This window comes from Mercenaria mercenaria, chromosome 9 (assembly GCF_021730395.1).
Source record: "Mercenaria mercenaria strain notata chromosome 9, MADL_Memer_1, whole genome shotgun sequence".
Lineage (NCBI taxonomy): Eukaryota > Metazoa > Mollusca > Bivalvia > Venerida > Veneridae > Mercenaria > Mercenaria mercenaria.
The window spans coordinates 64,264,626-64,285,970 of NC_069369.1; the positions used below are offsets into that span (position 1 = coordinate 64,264,626).

A 21,345-nucleotide genomic window follows, 5' to 3' on the forward strand; every position below is an offset into this window, starting at 1 on the left:
AAAATATTACGTAAATGTGACATAAGTTTCAAGTAAAATTTTATTTTTGTTTCTTGGTGTTATATTCGACAAAAATAACAAGTAATAATATGATAAATAATGCACCTATAGTCTTTTGGTGAAGACGTTAGTTATTGTGTTACGTTTATAGTGTTAAGGTGGTTCGCGGGGTTCCTACGAAAATTTCGAAGTATGAGATATAAGACTGATATTAGGTCTGTATGTACTAACATCTCCTGTCTTTCATTTGGAGCAAAAAGAAAATCGTTCCCAGTCCACATTTCCTTTGAAGAGCGCCACCTGGCGGCATATGTATTTTTCAAGGGAAATCGCCGTTTTACTGTAATAATCTTTAGCTATATTCCTGAGTTTGAAAAAATGTAATAACATTAATTTTGATGCAATTATTACAGAAAAACGGCGTTTTCCCTTGAAAAATACATGTGCTGCTAGGTGGCGCTCTTCAAAGGAAATGTGGACTCGGAACGATTTTCTTTTTTATCCAAATGAAAGACAGGAGATGTTAGTACATACAGACTTAATATCAGTCTTATATCTCATACTTCGAAATTTTCGTAGGAACCCCGCGAACCACCTTAAATGCTTTTAATGATTTTCCAAAGATGTAACGGATGCGAGGATTTAAAATGGAGAGAGACATATACACCCGAAGAGGATTCTAAAAGATCTACTATAGCTAGCTTGTCGTATTATCTAACGGATTCGATTTTGTTGGCTCCTTTTATATAAATAAGCCATGAATCACTTTTATATGTTTAAATTGAGCGGCACTCCGCGAAATCTTTAACCCTTACCCTGCTAAATTTCTATAATGAACGTATTCATCTTTTAATTTGGACAGTACCATTAACTGTTAAAAGGGGTGCATACCAGAAGGATACTGACTGAATGGCGAACAGTGCAGACCATGATCAGACTGCACGGATGTGCAGGCTGATCATGATCTGCACTGGTCGCAAAGGCAGAATAAGTCGTGTCCAGCATTGATAAGGGTTAAAATTCGTGAAGCATATATAAAAATTTTAAACGCTACGTAAACGTTTAAACAAACGTAAAATCACACAAAGTTTAGAAGGATAATGAAGTGGTGTTAAATATGTAAAACATTTATTTAAAATAACTGTTCCACATGTGAGACAGCCCTGAATACATCATCATTATTTTATTACACTTTTAAACTGGATGTACAAAATGATTCTCCGAGGTGTGTTTGCAGTTGGATTATTTTCATTCGCTTTTCTTACATGCGTTAGCCAAATTGAAGTTTTCGGTGAGTGTTTTGATAATATCTTAATCTCTTACATTTGTTAAACCTTATAAAGTTTAAATTGAAATACCAAATATGGAAATTGCATAACAAAAGCATTGTAATACAGGATAAAGTGATACCTGCGTTTCTAATATACACGTTCTGGTTTACAGGCAATTTATTTACGAAAGGTACCGCCATATTCATATGTCAGATAAAGGAAACAGTTTCCTGGAGGAAAATTATAAGACAATAAAAACTACATGAAAATCATTTGGTAACATAGAACACTACAAAGAAAACGGTTTAAATAGGTAATGGCATATGCAACACTCCTTACGTGCTCAAGCTTCGCCTTAAGCAGGAATTCTATTTCGGAGTTAAGTTAATGATCGTACGAGGAGAGATTTTACGGCTGCCACATCTTCATCCCTGTGTCTACAATTCTTTTATCATTTGTTGGTATTATATAGAAGGTATACGACTTTATAAATAATAATCACTATCGCACTACAACTTATGTTTTTTTTTACTTCATCTTGTGAGATAATTTTGAAACTTCTGTTTCAGCGGTGATGCACGAAAACAGAGAAAACTACGTAATATACAACGTCTTGTCACGTCTAATTAAAGGAGATGTGTTAAGGTAAATATTTCAAGATGCAGAAATTTTATTGATGAAACAGGTCAGTTTTGGGTAAAAATGAATTGATTGATTTAAATTGGCCTTATTTACAAACATAAAAAGTAACAGTATGCTCTGTTAACGCCGTAGCATAGTAAGACCAGTCAATGCCAAACGCAAACGGAAACAGTGGGGGAAAGGTTTTGCAGACGGATCTTAACCACTCGGCCACGGAGGCCCCTAGGAAGCTATAGAGAATATAGGTATCCGTACAATCTCTACAAACTGTATAGGAATCAGGCGCGGATACAGGATTTTGTGTTGCGGGGAGGGGTGGGTGTGGGGGCGTAAAATATTTGTAGTAAATATTTGTAGCAACTAGGGGGTCCGGTGTCATGCTCCAACGCCCCCCCCCCCCCCCACACACACACACCCACCCACCCATCGGAAATTTTTGAAAACAATGGATCCATCTGGTGGATTCTGGGCGTTCTGAGGTATTTTATTTGGCATTGAAAAAGGACAGATTTTGTCTCAAAATAAACCCAAATAACATGCTAATTATAGTCCATGTTTTATGACTTGTCAGACTAACTCTTGCGTAAGTATCTCGGAATTTCTTAGCCCGATTTCTGAAGATTTTTATGGAGCTCGTGCAAACTTTGTCGGATTTTTACTGTGCGAGCGAGAAAAAAATGCATATTTTATATTTTTCAACCAGAAGAAGAGACAAATTACGTATGTGAGCGTAGCGAGCGAGAAAAGAGAAAAATGCATATTTTGCACTTTTTTTCACCCATAACAAAAGACAAATTACCTATGCTCCGGCGATTTTTTTGTTGGGGAGGGGGACACCCCTCTGGATCTGCTAGTTGGAATCAGTGGGAAATATAGTTCTATACATGTATACTGAAATCAGTCAAAAGTATAGGAATAGAGAATCTGGTTGACCTGGGTAATCAAGCATATACATCAAACATTAACCTAGTGGTAGATAAATCCATTTACAAAGCCTATGAATTTAAGTTAGATATCTTTATTGCCTCCAAAGATTGAAGAGTACATATTATAATATAACATTTCAATTTACAAAGCATAATTACAAAACAATAGGTACAATATAAGTTCAATGTACAAATCACAATTGCATATTAAGAAGAATATTGAATATCAATTCCAATTATAACTGAGATGCTAACACATATGTATATTATATCTACATATAGTAGTAACAGAAACCTGTATACATATGTGAGGAATAATAATTGCATCAAACGATTCGTAAAATCTGCGAATTTGTTAAGTTTTAAAAGCTTATCGAAACGAAATATAAGCATTTAGTTAACAAATATAAGCAGAATAGATGTGTTAAATGAAAAATTGTAAATCATAGTGTACAGTGAAATCATTTAAACATGCTTAATAACTTAACTTTATAGCTATAATTCGATTTCGGTCATTGAGCTGCCGTGACTGCCCTTTAACGTATGGAACTACGTCACGGTCCCATGTTCGAAATCCAATAATAGTAGTCTATTTACAATAGTGTACATATCATTGATAACTAGTTGTAATCATATCCAGACATAACAGAATAGAGGCCACAAGCCATTTGATGATAGTGTTTGATTAACACTGCGAAATTTTGTGCATGTAACTAAGACATGATTTCATACAGTTCACTCTTGTATCAGTCTAAGGCTGTAAAGCCCTTAAACATTTCTAACATTTGTTGCTCGGGGGCTACACTACAAAACTGGTCAAACGTTTCAATGCCTAAGTCATTGGATAATTTTGACCAAAGATTTGACCTACGAGTGTCATTGATTGGACAGAACATAACTGAGTGTAGGGAACTGCTGTTCGTTACAATACGACACTGTGTGCACTCCGTCATAAATCTTTGTGAAAAATAATTGCACATTAATTTCATTGCGCTGACAGATTCATAGTGGTAGTTTCTGTAAATTTGACAGAATTTCCATAGATTACAAGGAATATACTCGTAGTGTATTGTTAAAAAACTGTATAGTACATTATCACTACATATTCTTGATTTCCATTCGAATTCATTGTACATTTTAACTGCCTTTTTAACAGTTGTTTTCCATCTATTATTATTAGGAAAAGAGCCATCATGTACATAATTAGACAACACATTACATAAGCCATATTTCCCTAAGACTCTATTATGTCAGGCATGAACCCTTTACTTTTTCTTGGGTTATTCATGTACGATATTAGTCTGTGGCTAAATACTTTTTAATGTTAAACTTAGAATCAAGTAAGCATAACTGACCGAAAAGTATAAGTTTGCGTTTGTCTATAAGAATTGTTATAGGTAAAATACCAAGACAGCTCAAAGCTATATCAGTGCGAGTATTTCGGTAGTCCTTGTATGAATTTGACGCACTGCGCGTGGGCTCTTTCCAGCATTGTGGTATGTGATTCTGTCAAAGCATTCCATACCTCGCTGCCGTAGAGAGCTTTGGGTAAGACAACTGATTCATATATTTTCTTTGACGTAATCGGGTTTAAGCCATTGCTGTTAACTCCACAATCCACAAGACTAAAGAATGACTTTCGCAACTTATTGCAGCATTCACGTACATTATGGTCTAATGACAAGTTCTTTTCACAGTTTATTCCAAGGTGGATATAGTTGTCTGTTTCTTCTATAACGTTATTTCCAAGTTTCCAATTGCGGTTTCTTGATGTAGTTTCATTAAATACAACCACTTTACATTTAAGCGGGTTGTAAAGAAAACGTTCATTTAACGGATTTTGAAAACATAATTCGAGGAGTTTATCTAATCCATTTTTGGTATATGACAGGATCACCATGTCGTCTGCTAAAGTAGGACAACCATAATTTATTGTGTTCATTTTAAAACTGAAACCGCTAGAATCAATTTTGTTCATTAATTCATTAATGAAAATCAAGTACATGTGTGGACTTAAACACTGGCCTTGTCTGGTGCCTTGTGAGACTGGGAACCAGTCAGATTGGTATCCGTTTGATCGTACACTGCTGTAGCTATTTTCATACAACGATAGTATAGACTTGTAGAGTGTTATGTCAATATCCATTTTATACAATTGTTAACATGAGAAGATCAATCCAAAAGCGATCAAATGCCTGTTTAGCGTCCAGAAAACAAGCATATAGTGTAGAGTGGTTCTCTGCAGCAAAACCAATATTTTCACGCAGCATTAGTGACGTCATCACACAGCTAACGTTACGCTGGAAACCCCCTTGTGAAGGATTAAGGTGAAGTTTATCGTCACTATTTAGGAGCAGGAGAACAACATTTTCATATAGTTTGAGAAGTATAGAACACAATGTGATTGCCCTGTAGTTATTTGGGTCCGTCTTCTTCTTGTTCCCACCTTTAAATAATGTGATGATAATACCTTAGTGTATGCGAAGATTTAAGCATGCAATTATATAGTTTCACTATAACACTTAACAGAAGTTCTCCGCCGTGGATAACATTTTCATAGTATATTTTGTCGTTGCCGCAGGCTTTGTCTTTCTTGCACGAATTGAGAGCCTTTAATACAATGTCTCTTTCTATTATATAACGGTTACCGTATTTATTATTTAAGTTTTGGCGTAAAGAAGAGATTTCGCTGGTAATTGTCTGTCTGTACGTCTCCTTAAAACCTTCGCTTTCCGTAGGGGAATAAAGATCTGCAAAATAGTCTCTCCAGCATGAGTTAATTGCTTGCAAATCTGTATAGCGGACATCCTTGAAAACCATCTCAAGCGAAGGGTTACGTTTGTATTACCGGCCGATGCGTTAACACATTCAATGCATTATCCTCTAAGATTTTGCAATATACCATATTTTTAGAAAAACTTTCAGACATTATGATAAAATCTATCAAAGTTTCTCTATCACAGTTGTATGGTACATTTGTAAATTTTGCCCCCGAGCAAACAGCTTTCGTATTTATAGCTAACATATCATAATTTGACATAAAGTCCATTATAAGTTTACTTCTTGAGTCAATTAGTGAAAATATTCCATGTTCTGATTCAAGTTCAGCATTGTAGTCACCCATACATATAATGTGACCTTTGTCAATGTACATACATATAATATTCTCCATTTCTTCGAGGTAAGTTCTATACTTAAGCAAAGAATGGTTTTTACAAGGCATGTATATTTGAAATATCAAAACATAACACCCTGGACTGATCATTAATTGAATACCTATAATATTGTCACTCGGAATATCAAGCGGGCAGATAATCGAGTTCAGTGTTTTTCTCCATATATTAGCATTACCTCCCTTGCCTACTTTACGATTAGTGCATAGTTCAAGGTCTGGGTCTGATATTGCAATACTAGTATAGTCAGTATGAATAGAGTCAAGGAAGTGGAGATTACTTCTGTATAACCAGTGTTCGGAAATGCCGCAAATGTCTACACTATAAGTATTTAAAAAGTTACATAGGTAACTTGCACTGGACATGATGCCAGTAGAGTTCCAAGTTGCAATGTTAAGATCTTTGATTGTCATTGACTGTGTAAAAAGATACTACTTTAATAGTCTACATCGTCTTCAAGTAACGAGTACCGATTATATGTTGGAGTTACGTGGCGATTCTCCGACACCATTGGGTTGTAACGGGATCTCCGCCGATCCCATTCTTTTCTCGAATCATCGTAGTCGTACTGTTGTTTGTATTTGTTCCTCGGCATCCGTGGCCTGCAGACGACACCCGAAGGCCAGAATGCTGGGTCGTCCACAAGAAGATTTGCGTTTTCGTCATCTTCGACGTAAACGCGAATCGTAGCAGTATTGAATTTTCTATTTCGGAAAACCGATACTTTGGTAACTTTGGGTCCCTGATTACGCACAAACGATGCAATTTTTTGTTCAGTTATTGTTGGTTTAAGCCCACCGACGTAGAAACGCCTTGTTTTACGTTTAACGTATTGTGAAAAGTCTCCATAATCATCAGAAGGTTGGTCTTCGGTATTGTTCATATGCCTATTACGGTAGAATCATGGGCCGAGGTTTTTGTCTATGATAGCAAAATTGACACGCTTTTGCTTTTTCTTATTTTTATCCCGATTTTCTCGTACACTAACGCGAGTAGGGATTGGTGTATTTCCAAATGATGTAGTACTTTCAACATTCTTGTTGACTGTATGTCCGCTGATCTGCAGCAGTTCCGCCGAATACGGAGCAGCCGGGTCTCTTGCGGAGTTGAAGAATGTTTCATAGTCTTGATCACATGATGTTAAGTTGTCGTCTGCAACAGTTTCCGCATGTGTAGGGATCAGAGGTTCCTGTTCAAGGATTTGTGACTGGGAGTTAACCACGTCATGCGGTGAATGAACTGTTGGCGATGTTTTATGATATGAGGATACGATCCTCTTCATGTTTTCAATAGTTCGATTCAGTTCGATTAAGTTGTCTTGCAAAAGTTTAAAATTGTGTCCATTTTTCAACACCATAGATTTACAAATGTTAACATCAGATTTTATGGTTTCGCTGAAATTATCCATTCGTTTGATCATATCTTTTACTTCGGACTGAATTTCTTCATGTTTCGTTGACAAATTCAACTTTATATCATTTACCGAGGATTTTATCTCAGCACTGTCTTTACCTGGAATGTTTTCTGATGCCGCCTGACGTTGTTTTATAAGAAGCAGCTCTGCCTGAAGTGACACTACGACATCTTTCAGGTTGTTAATTTCACATTTACATTGACAGTTGTTTGGGATCTGTACGGCCAATGACTTTCTTGCAGTATTCCGTTTTGAATTACTGATCAGCTCTTTAATGGAAGAGTAATCCGCCCCTTCTATAACACTAAGTAGTGCATGTATATCATAGGCTAACTTCACAGCAGCACTGTCACCAGTACGCGTGTTCATTCTTCGTTTCATATCAGTATTGCTGTCAAATGGAAAGTTTTCTAGGTTTCGCACATATCTGAAATTTTAAGCATAAGTCTAGTATTCTCAAGTTTCTGTTCACTTTGTTCGTAATCAAGTAATAAATGGTTAACAAACATGTCAGTTGGTTGTTCTCGAGCCAATAGTAAGAGACGTTCCTGTTCAACAATGTCTGTGCAGTTTTCGGGTTCAATGGTACTCTTTGGGATGTCATCATCCTCGTCAGATTCATATGCGTGTTCACGATTTGTATTTGGGAGCATTGAGGTAACATAAATGTCAAGATCATATTTGTCTGGAATGTTGTGCTGTTGGGTTACTGATGCTGTAATTGGCACTTTTACATCAGTGTTTTCGTAAACGTTATGCTCGTATTCTGTGACAGAGGTGTCTATCTCCATGTTTTAAGCAAAACTATTACCTGATTATCTGTAAATAATGCGACACTGTATTGATAGGTAATCCAATATAAATAGCCGGAGGTATTAAACCACAATTTTACAGGTTAGAATCTATTGTTCTCCAGATTTTTGATTATAACCTCCTAATTAAGATCCAAAACTTTATGAGAGCACTTTTTTCAGCAACAGCTAATGTTCTCGAATAAATCCATATAAAAATCCATTAGTAAGAACGCTAAATAATGTCTACATTCAAAGATTTGCGAGAGCTAATTTCTACACCAGTTCGCACATTTTCCCCGCCACTCATTACTCAAACATTAACCTAGTGGTAAATAAATCCATTTACAAAGCCTATGTATTACTAAGGTAAGAAATTTATTTTACTTAAGTACATTTGTTATTCATAAAACAAATTAATAAGTAATTCTTGGCATTTAGTATGGACGAAAACATTAAAAACAACAACATTAATTTCAGACAGATACAACATGCACGATTATGTTTAAAGTGCTTTTATCTAAAAAAAAACCTATTCACGACGCCATTAGGTTTTCTGACTTAAGTCATTTTTACGTATCTTAAGTTTAAGCTGTTTTATGAATAGGACTTAAGTTTTTTACTTAGACTTAAGCTGAAATCACCACAAACTTAAGTAAAATCTTCAACTTAAGTCAAAGCTTATACTTAAGATGCTTTATGAATACGGCCCCTGGTTTACATACATACTGTTTTACATACATACTTTGTTCCAAAAACTACAGTGGAGTGTTATACTCTGTTGAAAGCCTGATTTGCTTATGTTAATATGAAATAAAGTTAAACAAAACTTAGTTACGTAACGGCTATTACTTATTAAACAAAGCATTTAATATTGATGGATTAAGCTATACCAGATACTTACTTATTCTGCAAAAGTATTTGTTTACATGAATAAGAAATGAGAGCAAACGTTCGGTTGTACTGACCAAACAGAGAGTACATACTTATAAAAAAAGCAATGAAGTAATGGAAGACATTATATTTTGTAGGCTTCTTACTAGTAATTTATATCATAGATGAACTGGAATAAGACGGAAAGCACAAAAATTATATTAACGGCCTAAAATTACAGTGTCATACTATTAAATGCTATGAGTAAATAAGAACCCTAAATGGCTCAAATTCCAAATATGGCAATTATGACCAAATCTTTGAAATATTGTGAAATGAAGTAAGATGTTCTTCAATTCAATGTAGGTTTTTTTTCCATTTTAAGATAGGTTTACTGGCGGAACATAAGTAGATTTGAAGGAAATGGCTGTGGTCATATTTAATGGGATGGCTGTTACCCCAGATATGTGCGCCATTATGTTTAAGGACAACATTTATCAACATTTACCCATTTGAACAACTCTAGCTATATTTCTTAATTTCTTTGAGTTTTCCCTGATATCTGCGTGCACCGTCTGACTTTCTGTTGTTTTATGTTTCCTTTGACATTTGTTTTGAACTTTTCCTTTTATAGCTGACACTGAGTATAGCAGCGGATTAGCGCGGGTACAGGCTAAACAACATTTTCAGCAACGTTGTGCTCAGTCTACTAAATGAAGAAGTGTTAAAGTAACAAATAAAATGTCCATTTATGGCTAATTGACCATTGTGAACTGTCACCATTAAGTATCAAATGTATTGGGTGATGTTTTCATATTTTGATTCAAAATAAGACTTATTTTGATTTTTTTTTTTTTTCTTCTTATTTCTTCTATGTTTTCATAATTATGCCGTGAACATGGAAGTTGTTATTTACTATTGTAAATACAGTAAATAAATATATCTGAAATTATAGGAACACACAATGATTCTCAAAAGATGTTGTTTGTTCTGTTGGTTCATATGTCCCACTGCCACAACTGTACATAATATGGCAACGTGGTAGAGAAGACACCATGTGCCCCTCCGGATATTATTTCACGGTAAGGCACATGGGTAGAACCATCGGCCTTCTGCCAGCTAGCTGGTTGGCGTTTTCACAATAGAGAATTCCACATCCCAAGCATAGTTTTGAACCCACATCAGGCTAGTATTTAGAAGTCAAAGACCTTAATTTAAATGACAACGGAGAACTCACATATAAGAATAAATAGTGGCTTAGGTAGACTATCATTTTATTAAACTGTTGCTGTGGGCCTTTATGAAATATTACGTAAATGTGACACGAGTTTCAAGTGAAATTTTCTTGTTGCTTCATGGTGTTATTATCGGTAAAAATAACAAGTGGTAATACGATAAATAATGTACCTCTATGCCTTTGGTGGAGACGTTAGTTATTATGTTACGTTTACAGTGTTAAATTGCTTTTTATGGTTTTCCAATGATGTAAAGGACCCAGGGATTTAACAGGGAGAGAGACATATAAACCCGAGGAGGGTTTTAAAGTTCTACTATAGCCAGCTTGTCATATTGTCTAACGCTTTCGATTTTGTAGGCACTTTTTATATAAATAAGTCATGAATCACTTTTATATGTTTAAATCAAGCGGCACTCTGCGAAATCTTTTAAATTTCTATAATGAACTTGTCCTTCTTTCAATTTGGACAGTACCATTAACTGTTAAAAGGGGTGCATACCAAAATGCTGACAGAATGGTGAACAGTGCAGATCATGATCAAACTGCATGGATATGCGGCTGATCTTGATCTGCACTGGTCGCAAAGGCAGAATAAATCGTGTCCAGTACAACAAGGGTTGAAGTTCTTGAAGCATATAAAAAATTTAAACGCTACGTAAACGTTTAAACAAATGTAAAATCACTCAAAGTTTGGAAGGATAATGAATTGGTGTTGGATATGTAAAGTATTTATTTAAAATAACTCTTCCACATCTGTGACAGCCCTGAATACATCATCATTAGTTTATTACACCTTTAAACTGGGTGTGCAAAATGATTCTCCGAGGTGTGTTTGCAGTTGGATTATTTTCATTCGCTTTTCTTACATGCGTTAACCAAATGGAAGTTTTCGGTGAGTATTTTGATAATATCTTAATCTCTTACATTTGCTAAACCTTAAAATGTTTAATCTAAAATAGCAAATATGGAAACTGCATAATAAAATCATTGTAAAGTGGTACCTGCGTTTCTAATAGTATTACACGTTCTGGTTTACAGTCAATTACCGTCGTGCTTATAGCCATATATCAGATCAAACGGTTTAAGTAGGTAGCCAGAGGCATGTGAAAAACTACTTACGACCCCAAAGTTTGCCTAAAACAGGAATTCTATTTCGGAGAAATACTGAAAGAACCTTAATGATCGTACGAGGAGAGTATTTACGGCTGCCACATCTTCAGCCCTTTGTCTACAATTCTTTTATCATTTGTTGGTATTAGAAGGTATACGGCTTCATATATAATAATCACTATCGCGCTACAACTTCTGTTGTTTTTTGTTAATTCATCTTCTGTTTCAGCGGTGATGCACGAAAACAGAGAAAACTACGTAAAATACAACGTCTTGTCACGTCCAATTAAAGAGGATGTGTTACGGTAAATATTTCAAAATACAGACATTTTATTGATATAAATGTCCATTTTGGGTAAAAATGAATAGATAGAGGATAATTGTTGGTTTCGGTGTAATATCACGTTATAATTTCACCGAGTGGGCACCAAAAGTGATATTTTCACGAGTGGCGCAGCCACGAGTGAAAATAACAACTTTTGGTGTTCACGAGTGAAATTACCGTGATATTACATCGATACCAACAATTTTTCTGTTTATTTTATGTCTAAAACTCTACTTTTGTTGTGTTTATTTCAATAAAATGTCGAAATTTGCGGGAAATTTTATCAGGAAGCATCGCAAAGATGACGTCATTTTAACGACGTCATCGTCATATTGTTTCCGGCTTTCAGTACGCTCGGTAAACTTTTTGACGTTAATCCGGGTATCAGATTTGATAATTTTCACTGAGTGGCCAGTGAGTTTATCAGGATATAATTCACCGTTATATTTCGATAAACCACCGAAAAACATAAAATAAATTGATTTAAACTGGCTTTATTAAAAAAAAAAGTAACAGTAGTAGTAGCAAAGTAAGAACAGTCAAAGCCAACAGCAAACAGAAACTGTAGGGGAAAGGTTTTGTAGACGGACCCTTCCAGTTACATTTTAATTAGGCGCAATATATAACATACTGGGAATGAGGACACTAAAGTGTGGCAAATATCCAGTTGAAAATAGGGACACTGCATCGGAACGGTCAGCAACCTTTTTAAAGGGAAGTAGGAATTAAAACGCGTTTGGCGTATGCCAATATAAAATTTACCCTTAATCAATGATTGAACATCTTGATGCAAAATAATGTTTCATTTGATTGTTATTTTGTAACCTTAATGTCTCAGTTATTTTCTAATATTTTTATTATGTCGAGCGAGCAAGAGCGGCAGGGAATAACTGGACACAAGGAATATACATAGGAAGCTATAGAGAATATAGGTATCCATACAATCTCTACAATATATATAGGAATCTGTAGAAAATACAATTCTATGCATGTATACTGAAATATATCAAAAGTATAGGAATAGAGTATCTGGTTGACCTGCTGGGTAAGCAAGCATATACATCAAACTCTAACCTGGTGGTAGATAAATCCAATTGCAAAGCCTATGAATTTAGGGATATTTCGCTTTGTTATGCAGGGTCAGCAATAACAATAAAATAAAATTTTGCAGGGTGTTAATTAAGTTTATTCTAACGCAAAGAACGGCAGTTTCCTAGACGATGAAAAGAAAACTGACTTCACTGATTCTGATAACTCGACATCATTAAACATTAAAATTCCGTGTTAAAAACAAACTCACGTCACAAAATAAAATAAATTTCTTGGGCATTCAATACCTTGGATGGCCCACACTGTTCAAAATTACAAATTAACGTTTTTCAGTATTTTACTGAAGTTGAACAATAGTTAAAAGAGCAAAAAACAATCATTGTTCCCATGAGAAAGCTTTGTTATAGAACAAAACATTACTGATATAAAAACTATGTAATTAGTAATAACATGTCAAAATGTATAATTGTAGGCGACACAAACGAGGTCTCACGAAAATGGATCCTGCTAACCGAGGGAGACCTGGACCAACTACAGGTCCTCCTACAACTACCGGACTTTAACCGTTTTATTTCATGTCCGATGAGATTTCAATTAATGGGAATCTCGCATCAATTACAGTGTTGCACATAAAGTGTTAAATTTATGTTATGAACAATCTTAAATTTGACTGGGAAGTACATGGAAGTATTGAATTTGAAACTCTGATAGGGGTGCTCTTGTAAGTTCTCTTTTTGAAGTTTAGAACTGTATACATTAACGTGTAGTTGGTGTCAAGAAGTCTGCTTTTCCTATATCGGTCAGTTTAAGGTATCCGATCCATAAATAAGCAAGTTCTATACAACAGTGCCATAAAAATATATCAAATATTGATATCTGGTAAGCTCATATAATTTTGGTATCATTTGAAAACGTATTGTCTACTGAAAAAGAACATATAAATTATATTACAAAAATATGTTATAGAATGTTTTATTATTTTATAGTCTTCAATGATATTTCAACAGAAATCCAGTTATTACAGTGTAAGATTTATCATGTCGCAGTCAAAAAAAAATGCTTGTAGTGATTCGTGCATATTATAAATAGCCATTTCATTTACTAATTCTTGTTCACAGATACAACGCTTTCAAATGATACCAAAACATCTTGGGGTCACCAGGCATCGACATTTACCTATTTGCGGATCGGATTGCTTAAACATATCTATACAATATGTAGCGTTTACATTATTGCACTTAATAAACAAAGGTTAAGAACATTTCACAAATAAAAACAAAACGAACTACAACGATAATATGAATGGCACAGAGACAATGGATGGCAAATGACATTCATGTTATTCAAGACGAATGATTTAAGATTATTGTAAGCTACGTGAGTGTTAAAACAAGTGTACAGGGAACAGCAACTCCATAAAGACTGCTCCATGTTCGATCATGGGGAGCTGTTCAGATTATTCTCTAGAATACGTTGTTGTCAATATTTTCTGGTTGTGTTGTTAGACGTCGTTTTTCGTGTAGAACACACGTAGTAAATTCTCGCTCGCTTTAGTCACAGAAGGTTAAATTAATTGGGTAAATATATGAGAGGAATGTTGTTTCTTTTCCAGTTAGAATGATGAATAATTCAAGTATTCTCTGAAGATTTTGTTTGTGCTGGGTTTAACGCCGTTTTTCAACAGTATTTCAGTTATGTAACGGCGGGCAGTTAACCTAACTAGTGTTCCTGGATTCTGTACCAGTACAAACCTGTTCTCCGCATGTAACTTCCCTACATGAATCAGAGATGGAGGACGAATGATTTCAGACACAATGTCTTTTATCAAAAAAGGTTTTTCAGTGTTGTCCACAATTTAGTTCTATATACCTGTACAAGTGTAATACAAAATGATAAATTATTTTGTTATCTTCACGTTATATTGTTGTATATTTACATCGATGTATTTATGTATGCTTGTTGTATGTGTGTGTATTGAATATGTATATATACACAATAAAATATGATTAAACTAAACTAAACGTTATATTGTTGCCTTTATTATAAACCGTTTCCGACAAAATAAAATTGTAGCGCTCTTAAATCGAGCTTCCACAAATCTTACAGGTGTAGGTTATCAAGGATAAATTTTAGAGTGAATTACAAGTAAAATGTAATCTTCCCAGAAATCTACGGCCTCTTTGTGATGATGGTACACCTGTCTTGTCTGTAGACGTTGTATCAGTAGTAGGATGACCTGTAAATGTTGTTCTCGTTGTTGTTGCGGGAAAAGACTTGTTGGGTCCATACCAGTAAGTCCGTGCTTGTGTCGTCTGCAGTTAATTTTTTTCTGTTTATAAATCAGGAATATTGAGTCTGATATAATCCTTTATATAATTATGTTACTCGACTATTGATAACTGTCGGATTTTCAAGCACAACAATAGCTGTTTTTGTGAAACAAATGGATGGTCTTTTCTTCTGTACTTTTTTGATTGTTGCTTCATAGTGAATTTAAAAAAATGTTGAAGTGAGCGGACCGCCCCAAAGTTTAATGACTCCCATTCTTACACACATTTTGACGCTTACCCCTTTGACTGTTTTCATTTTCGAAGGAGAAATTTCTTAATGCTGATTTATAAGAAGAAGCAAACCAATTTTTCAAAGGAATTCGTACATTTTTAATTATTTCGGTTTCCTAGCTCTGTTGGAAAGTATTCTATAGCACATTTCACAACTCATTAATTTCTCTTTTCCGCCTGGCGTGCTCGACAAAGAACATAATTATACAAATATCAGAAAATAACTGTTAAATTTATCTTCACGATTTGAAATAATAATCAAATTAAGTCTCTGAAATGTAAAAGCATCGTATTATATATATACATGTTTTCGTCATTTCAATGCCGTCAGTTAATGTCTTTATGAACTAAAACCTCTAAATCTTTATCTCTTTGCCTGACCAGGTTCTTATTATTAAAAGTGGACTGGGCACGATGTGGCTAATAACGTTTTTTTGTCAGAACTCATGTAACTCCGCTGCAATATCGTAGGCTATGAAAGAAATTTCATGATAAGAATTTGCGAACAATTTTATTTGAAGATGAATACTAGTAATGAACTCATACTTATTTATATAACAAGAAACGGGCATTGAATTTGGAAACGAGGCCACCGATGTTCAAAGCAAATACAATTCCTGTCTTTCTAAAACTTGACGGCATGTTTTTTAATATTAGATATGATATGTGATCACAAATTTATCCTTTAAATATAATAATGTGCCGTCAATAAACAACATGCACTACATATTACTATATAGCAACAATGATATGTTTGTACTTAGCATTTGATATTTTGAAGAATTCTTCTTTTATGTAAAAGCAGTACAAATGTTCTTGAAGTTTAGAATAACGGAGATTACTACAATATTTATATTAGTTAACATTACAAAGTATTATTGCCCTTGATATATATTTCAATATTTATCCGATTTCTTTTACTATATGTCTTTAGATTGTATCAATTAAACAACAATGGTCTCACCAGTATGGTCAGAACAGCACTGTCTACTACGATGATCATGTCTGGTGGCTATCGATAGATTACTAGATTCGTCTAATGTTCATACATTCCTTATTAAGGAATTAAAAACTATGCTAACGAACAGACATGTGTATCCTGACATAGATAATGCGTAAGCTTACCGTCAGTTTTGTTGGTTCTGATCATGACCATGATATTGCACACAATGAATATATTTACCATCGACTGGCTATTTTTTTGCATTTCTTTTTTATATATGTACTTTAGTATTTGTTTATACCATGTTAGTTCAAATCAAGCAATCGTTTGTTCTCCACCATGTATTCGTGTACAGAAACAAGCACTGTCTTACTTACGATGAATAGCATGTATCTCTCTGAATGAAGAAACACTGGCTATTTCGATAGATTACTAGACCACCAGTGCGTGACTGAAATGCTGTTTCATTACATTCCGTGTATAACTAAAAGCCGAATTAAAAGTGCACCTATGCTAAACATAACAGACAACCGTAGTTTAAAGTATAAAACCTGTACATAGTATTAATGCGTTAAGCCTTACCGTCAGTATGTTGTTGGTTCCTGTCATCTTTATAGACCAGTTGATATTGTCAACACAATGAAAATACTACCAATCGACTTAAATGGCTATGTTGTTTAAAGATTTTACATAGTTCTTTTTTGTATATAAAACAGTAATGGAACATAACGAAAAAAAAAACGAAAAATTTAAACACTTACCGAACGCTTCATTTTGGTCAACTAATACAAGGTACAACATGTTCGTTGAGAAACATTGTGTAACTCTAATTATGATAATACATGTACATGTATATGCGTTGATTATGAAAACTAACTCAAAACGAGCAGTTGTTTTACATTTATAAATCAAAAATATGTCTTAACGCCAAGAAAGATACATATATTCCATCATTTTCCCAGTGTTTAAATGACATGTTTATAGATTGTAAAACGTTGCTGCATTGTTATTGGAATATAAAAGTGATTTATGGCATAAACTATGCCTTAAAACCTCACAAACATTTGATGATATAGGTAGCAAGTTGCAGTAGGTCTTTGCAATGCCCTGGTCTGATTGATATCCAAATCAGTTTTAGTGACAGCTGTGAAATGTGCTTTGAGGCAACGGTGTATCATTACTATATGAATGAATGACTTATGTCTCCGCCTACAGAGTATAAATGCCGTATCCATTATTCTAAATAAAAATACCCATCACTATTATTATAATTATACCATATCTATATGCATCTCTGTTCATGTAATACATCTTGCTGTCTTCGGGTTACCTAGTCTAGCAGTATTTTAGGATACATACAAGTACCACTGTATACATATTTGATAGGTATCTCGGAATTATATTTGTTTTGAACATTTGTAGTCCTGTTTCCGAATTTCTCTCGCGTCTATTTTTTTTTAATTCCTATGAGTTCATATCAAGTATTGGTCATCAGTATATCATCATATCAATCTTTTTCAAATTCTTATTGCGTTTTGAAAAGTTTCTTTGTTGGCGTTTTGTTATTATTTAAAGCACGTGTTAAAAAATTTACTTATATTTAGAACCCCATGGCGTCTGCAAAATATAGAAATTTCAGTTACATCAAACAATACGACATGATATATTTTATTAACTGAGACTGAAAACATTGTTTTTAAATTCACAAAAATACTCAAGTATAACTTCGAAAATATTCATAATATAACCAGAACAATATCTTTGTTCTGCCACATCTAAAATATCTTCTGTCTGATATTTGGACGATACATATCTACACTCCTGTGTCTTCGTAAGTAATAATCGTTTTTTAACAATTAAAAAAATTATTAATATCTGACATGTTACTTTTTTAAATGTCATAAGTTTAGGAAGTAAACAGAACAAAAATTATGTAATGCAAACGAGATAATTTGGTCTGTGGCTGCTATTGGTGAAAGGATGATACATAAGTCGCAAGTTTCGAAGAGAATGCTCTTGTTCATTGTAGTAGTTAGTCAAAAAGAAATTCCTACAGGTGAGCGCTAATGTACGTGCGTGCGTGTGTAATAAAAGAAACAATAAGTAAAACTCTAAAATACTAGTCTAAAAATGAATAAATGAAAAAAAACCTGAAGAACTATATACGCATGTTCTCAATACCTTTGCTAAAAGCAGCGCAAAAAAAGAACGTCTATTGAGGGCCTCCTACGAAACTGACACGAATACATATGAAAGCAACATGGTACTAGTAAATTTAAGAACTGCTTATCGTGAAGTCTACTACCTGTCTCAAACTTGTTAGGTCCTAACCTCTATCAATAAAACTTAATGCTAAACCATAAGGAAAACACTTGAAAATGTATACGACTTAGAATCTTACAAAGTTTATAAATAACATCCCCATAAAATAAAATCTGTAAAAAAGTCGGGTTTGATAAACCTTGTCATAGAAGTATCTACAGATGACTATGAAACTTTGAAACCAAACTCAGATGTAAACTAAGTAAAATATTGCTGCGTTTACGATAGCGATGGCCTAATTGAAGCAGTCTTTTGGTAGCTTATGGATTACACCCTAACGAAGCTGATTACTTAAGAAATATAGATGCCACACGTTTTTGCGTGATTAGGAAAGTCCGCATTACGAAAATCATATTTACTTTCATACATTTTAGCATGTCTCATATTATAAGAAATAAAAATCCGAAAAAGGAGAAATAGTGTCTGCATCTTCAGCTTTATTAAATTGGAAAAATACGATAAATAGTATCGAACATCTGAGCTAAAATAGCGCTATTAAAATATTATCCAGAAAACTTGATTCATTTTTAAATTTCGTAATAACGTCTATCTGCGCTGAACATACAGTTACTTTCACATCAATGCTAAACGTATGCGCAACAAGTGCAACACAGTTGGTTCCGGCGGAAAGCTACCTTCCCAAATAGGACGTAAATGTCCAATCAAAAAGAGGAGGCCATAAGCCTCACCCCCAACCCCCACTGCCTCACCCCCTTTTTGAAAATCTGAATTTGTTGCTTCGTTACAATTGTTTCTCTTATTATCCTGCCTCTTAGTTAGATGGGAGACACTCGGGAGCATCTCAGAAATTTCCAGTGCCTGGACCGGGATTCGAACCCCGGACCTCTTGATTGACAGTCAAGCGTGTTAACACTAGACCACTACAGTGCATTCTTTATAAATGTAAACTGTCTGTTTCAATTATGACTATATCCAAATCTTCTTCTTACATAGGCCCGAATGGCTCTAAACCTTATCCATCTGATAAAGTGTCACTTGGATAGCTTAGTTCTTCATCGGCTCAACACATATAAATCAAAATACATTAGAATACTGAATATGATAAGAATGTTTGTTATGACAGACTGAACGTCTATCTACCAGATTCAGTGGGATATATGTATATAACAAAAGCAATTAATAAAATAATAATAATTTCATTATTGTTGTTATTGTTGCCATCGTCATTACACTCATCACCATCATCATCATCATCGTCATCATCATCACTACTAACATCCATATCTTCATTTTTTTATATTATCACCATCATCGTTATCGTCATCATTATATCCATCATCATAATAATTAGAACCTTCGTGATATTGCTACAACACTTCTACTGCAGAACTTGAACCACAGTCACTACAACCATATGGAGAAAATTGCTTGCGAATGGCATGAATAAAACAATCTGAGTGGGCAAGACCTAATTAATAAACAGTTCATGATGAAAATATTAACCAACGACACTATGACTGCTCCGTGCCTGTTCAGAAAATTCACAGATTACGTCGTTCTTGTGGAGTTGGGTTTTCAGCGCATGATAGAGCTCTTTTCAGCACAGATCAATTAGATTTATCATTATATGAACATATAGGTTGTAAATAGTGTATAATAATGACAATAATGGTTATTTATTATTTTGAATGATAGATATACAGTGTAGATGAATATATCAATTATTTATTCATATACTCATTCTACATTGTTGCTTTAGAGGTTTGTCACAGCTGTAACTAAAACTGACAGTGTTAAGTTATACTGTAGCTGTCGCGTTACAATATGAATTGTTTTCGTGTTTGATACACAGTTCATGACATAAATCACTTTTATCTTCCCACACCACTTAGTCACGTTTAAAAATCTTCAAACATATTAGTTATATATGGAAATGATGGAAAAGATATATTTTCATTGGAGGTTGAAGGCGTTATAAAACATTGTTATTTCATTTAATATGTAAATAACAGCTCTTTGTGTTGCTATTGTTAATTAAGACAAAGCACTTTGCATTATAATAATTTCATTACCGTCTTAAATAGTACTACATCATGATTCACAAAAAATTGGTTGTATTTGGATTATTTCCATTCATTTTTCTTGCAAACCAAAAGGACGTTTTCGGTAAGTGTTACCAGATTGTAATATTTGTTTTGTTCCATATCTTGTTTATATACAAGAAAACAGATGTGTGTAAAAGTTTTAAAGCAACATCCGCTTGAGTCGGTTGAAAATATTTTTTCATTACGTCAACATTACTACCTGACCCACTCAAATCAAAGACGGAAGATGATGCCATAGAGCAGAGTGTGGACGCTGCTATGTTTCATCAAGACAATTCCAAGATATATTTGTTTTGATCATCTGTACATATTTTCAAATTTCTTTCCTTTTTATTTTGTCTGGCTTTGTGTGAGTTCATACCTAGTATTCATCATCAATTATAAATGTTTTTCGGATTCTGATAACTTTTGTTTTGAAACTTTTCTTTTTCAGCTTACGATACTGCAGCTGAGTTGCGTGGATACAAAGAAAACTACGCTTTTAGCAACGTCGAGCCCAGTCGAGTTAACGGAGAAGTGTTAAGGTAAACAGATCAAATATATAGGGGTTCCGGTTCTAAAAGCATTCACTGACCACATTTGTCTGAACTACAGAAATGTTTATATGATGATTTCATATTTTGAAACAAAATTAGAAATTA

General features: G+C 34.2%; 2 protein-coding genes across 8 annotated transcripts in view; one reads left to right on the forward strand and one right to left on the reverse strand.

Annotated features, from left to right (window-relative positions):
* Positions 1 to 892: 892 nt before the first annotated feature.
* The window catches only part of LOC123548062 (uncharacterized), a 30,106-nt gene continuing 9,653 nt past the window's right edge, over positions 893 to 21,345 (forward strand). Inside the window, exons 1-3 of one of the 7 annotated variants that reach the window (XM_053551576.1) lie at positions 893 to 1,291; positions 1,841 to 1,916; positions 21,138 to 21,228. The gene's annotated coding sequence lies outside the window, so the exon portion shown is untranslated. The other 6 variants (XM_053551572.1, XM_053551577.1, XM_053551573.1 and 3 more) reach the window with 6 other exon arrangements.
* On the reverse strand, positions 4,987 to 6,011 carry LOC128559311 (uncharacterized). Its single transcript, XM_053550610.1, has 2 exons — positions 5,900 to 6,011; positions 4,987 to 5,285 (listed from the first exon to the last, which is right to left on the reverse strand). Exons 1-2 carry the CDS (start codon positions 6,009 to 6,011, stop codon positions 4,987 to 4,989), a joined length of 411 nt encoding a protein of 136 aa, XP_053406585.1.

Bases quoted from the DNA above. Each gene is read 5' to 3' on its own strand.
- LOC128559311 (XM_053550610.1), bottom strand. From the start codon at position 6,011: ATGGAGAATATTATATGTATGTACATTGACAAAGGTCACATTATATGT. The intron at 5,286-5,899 runs GTAAACTTATAA...CATTATTTAAAG, and splicing joins TTCACTAATTGACTCAAGAA to GTGGGAACAAGAAGAAGACG.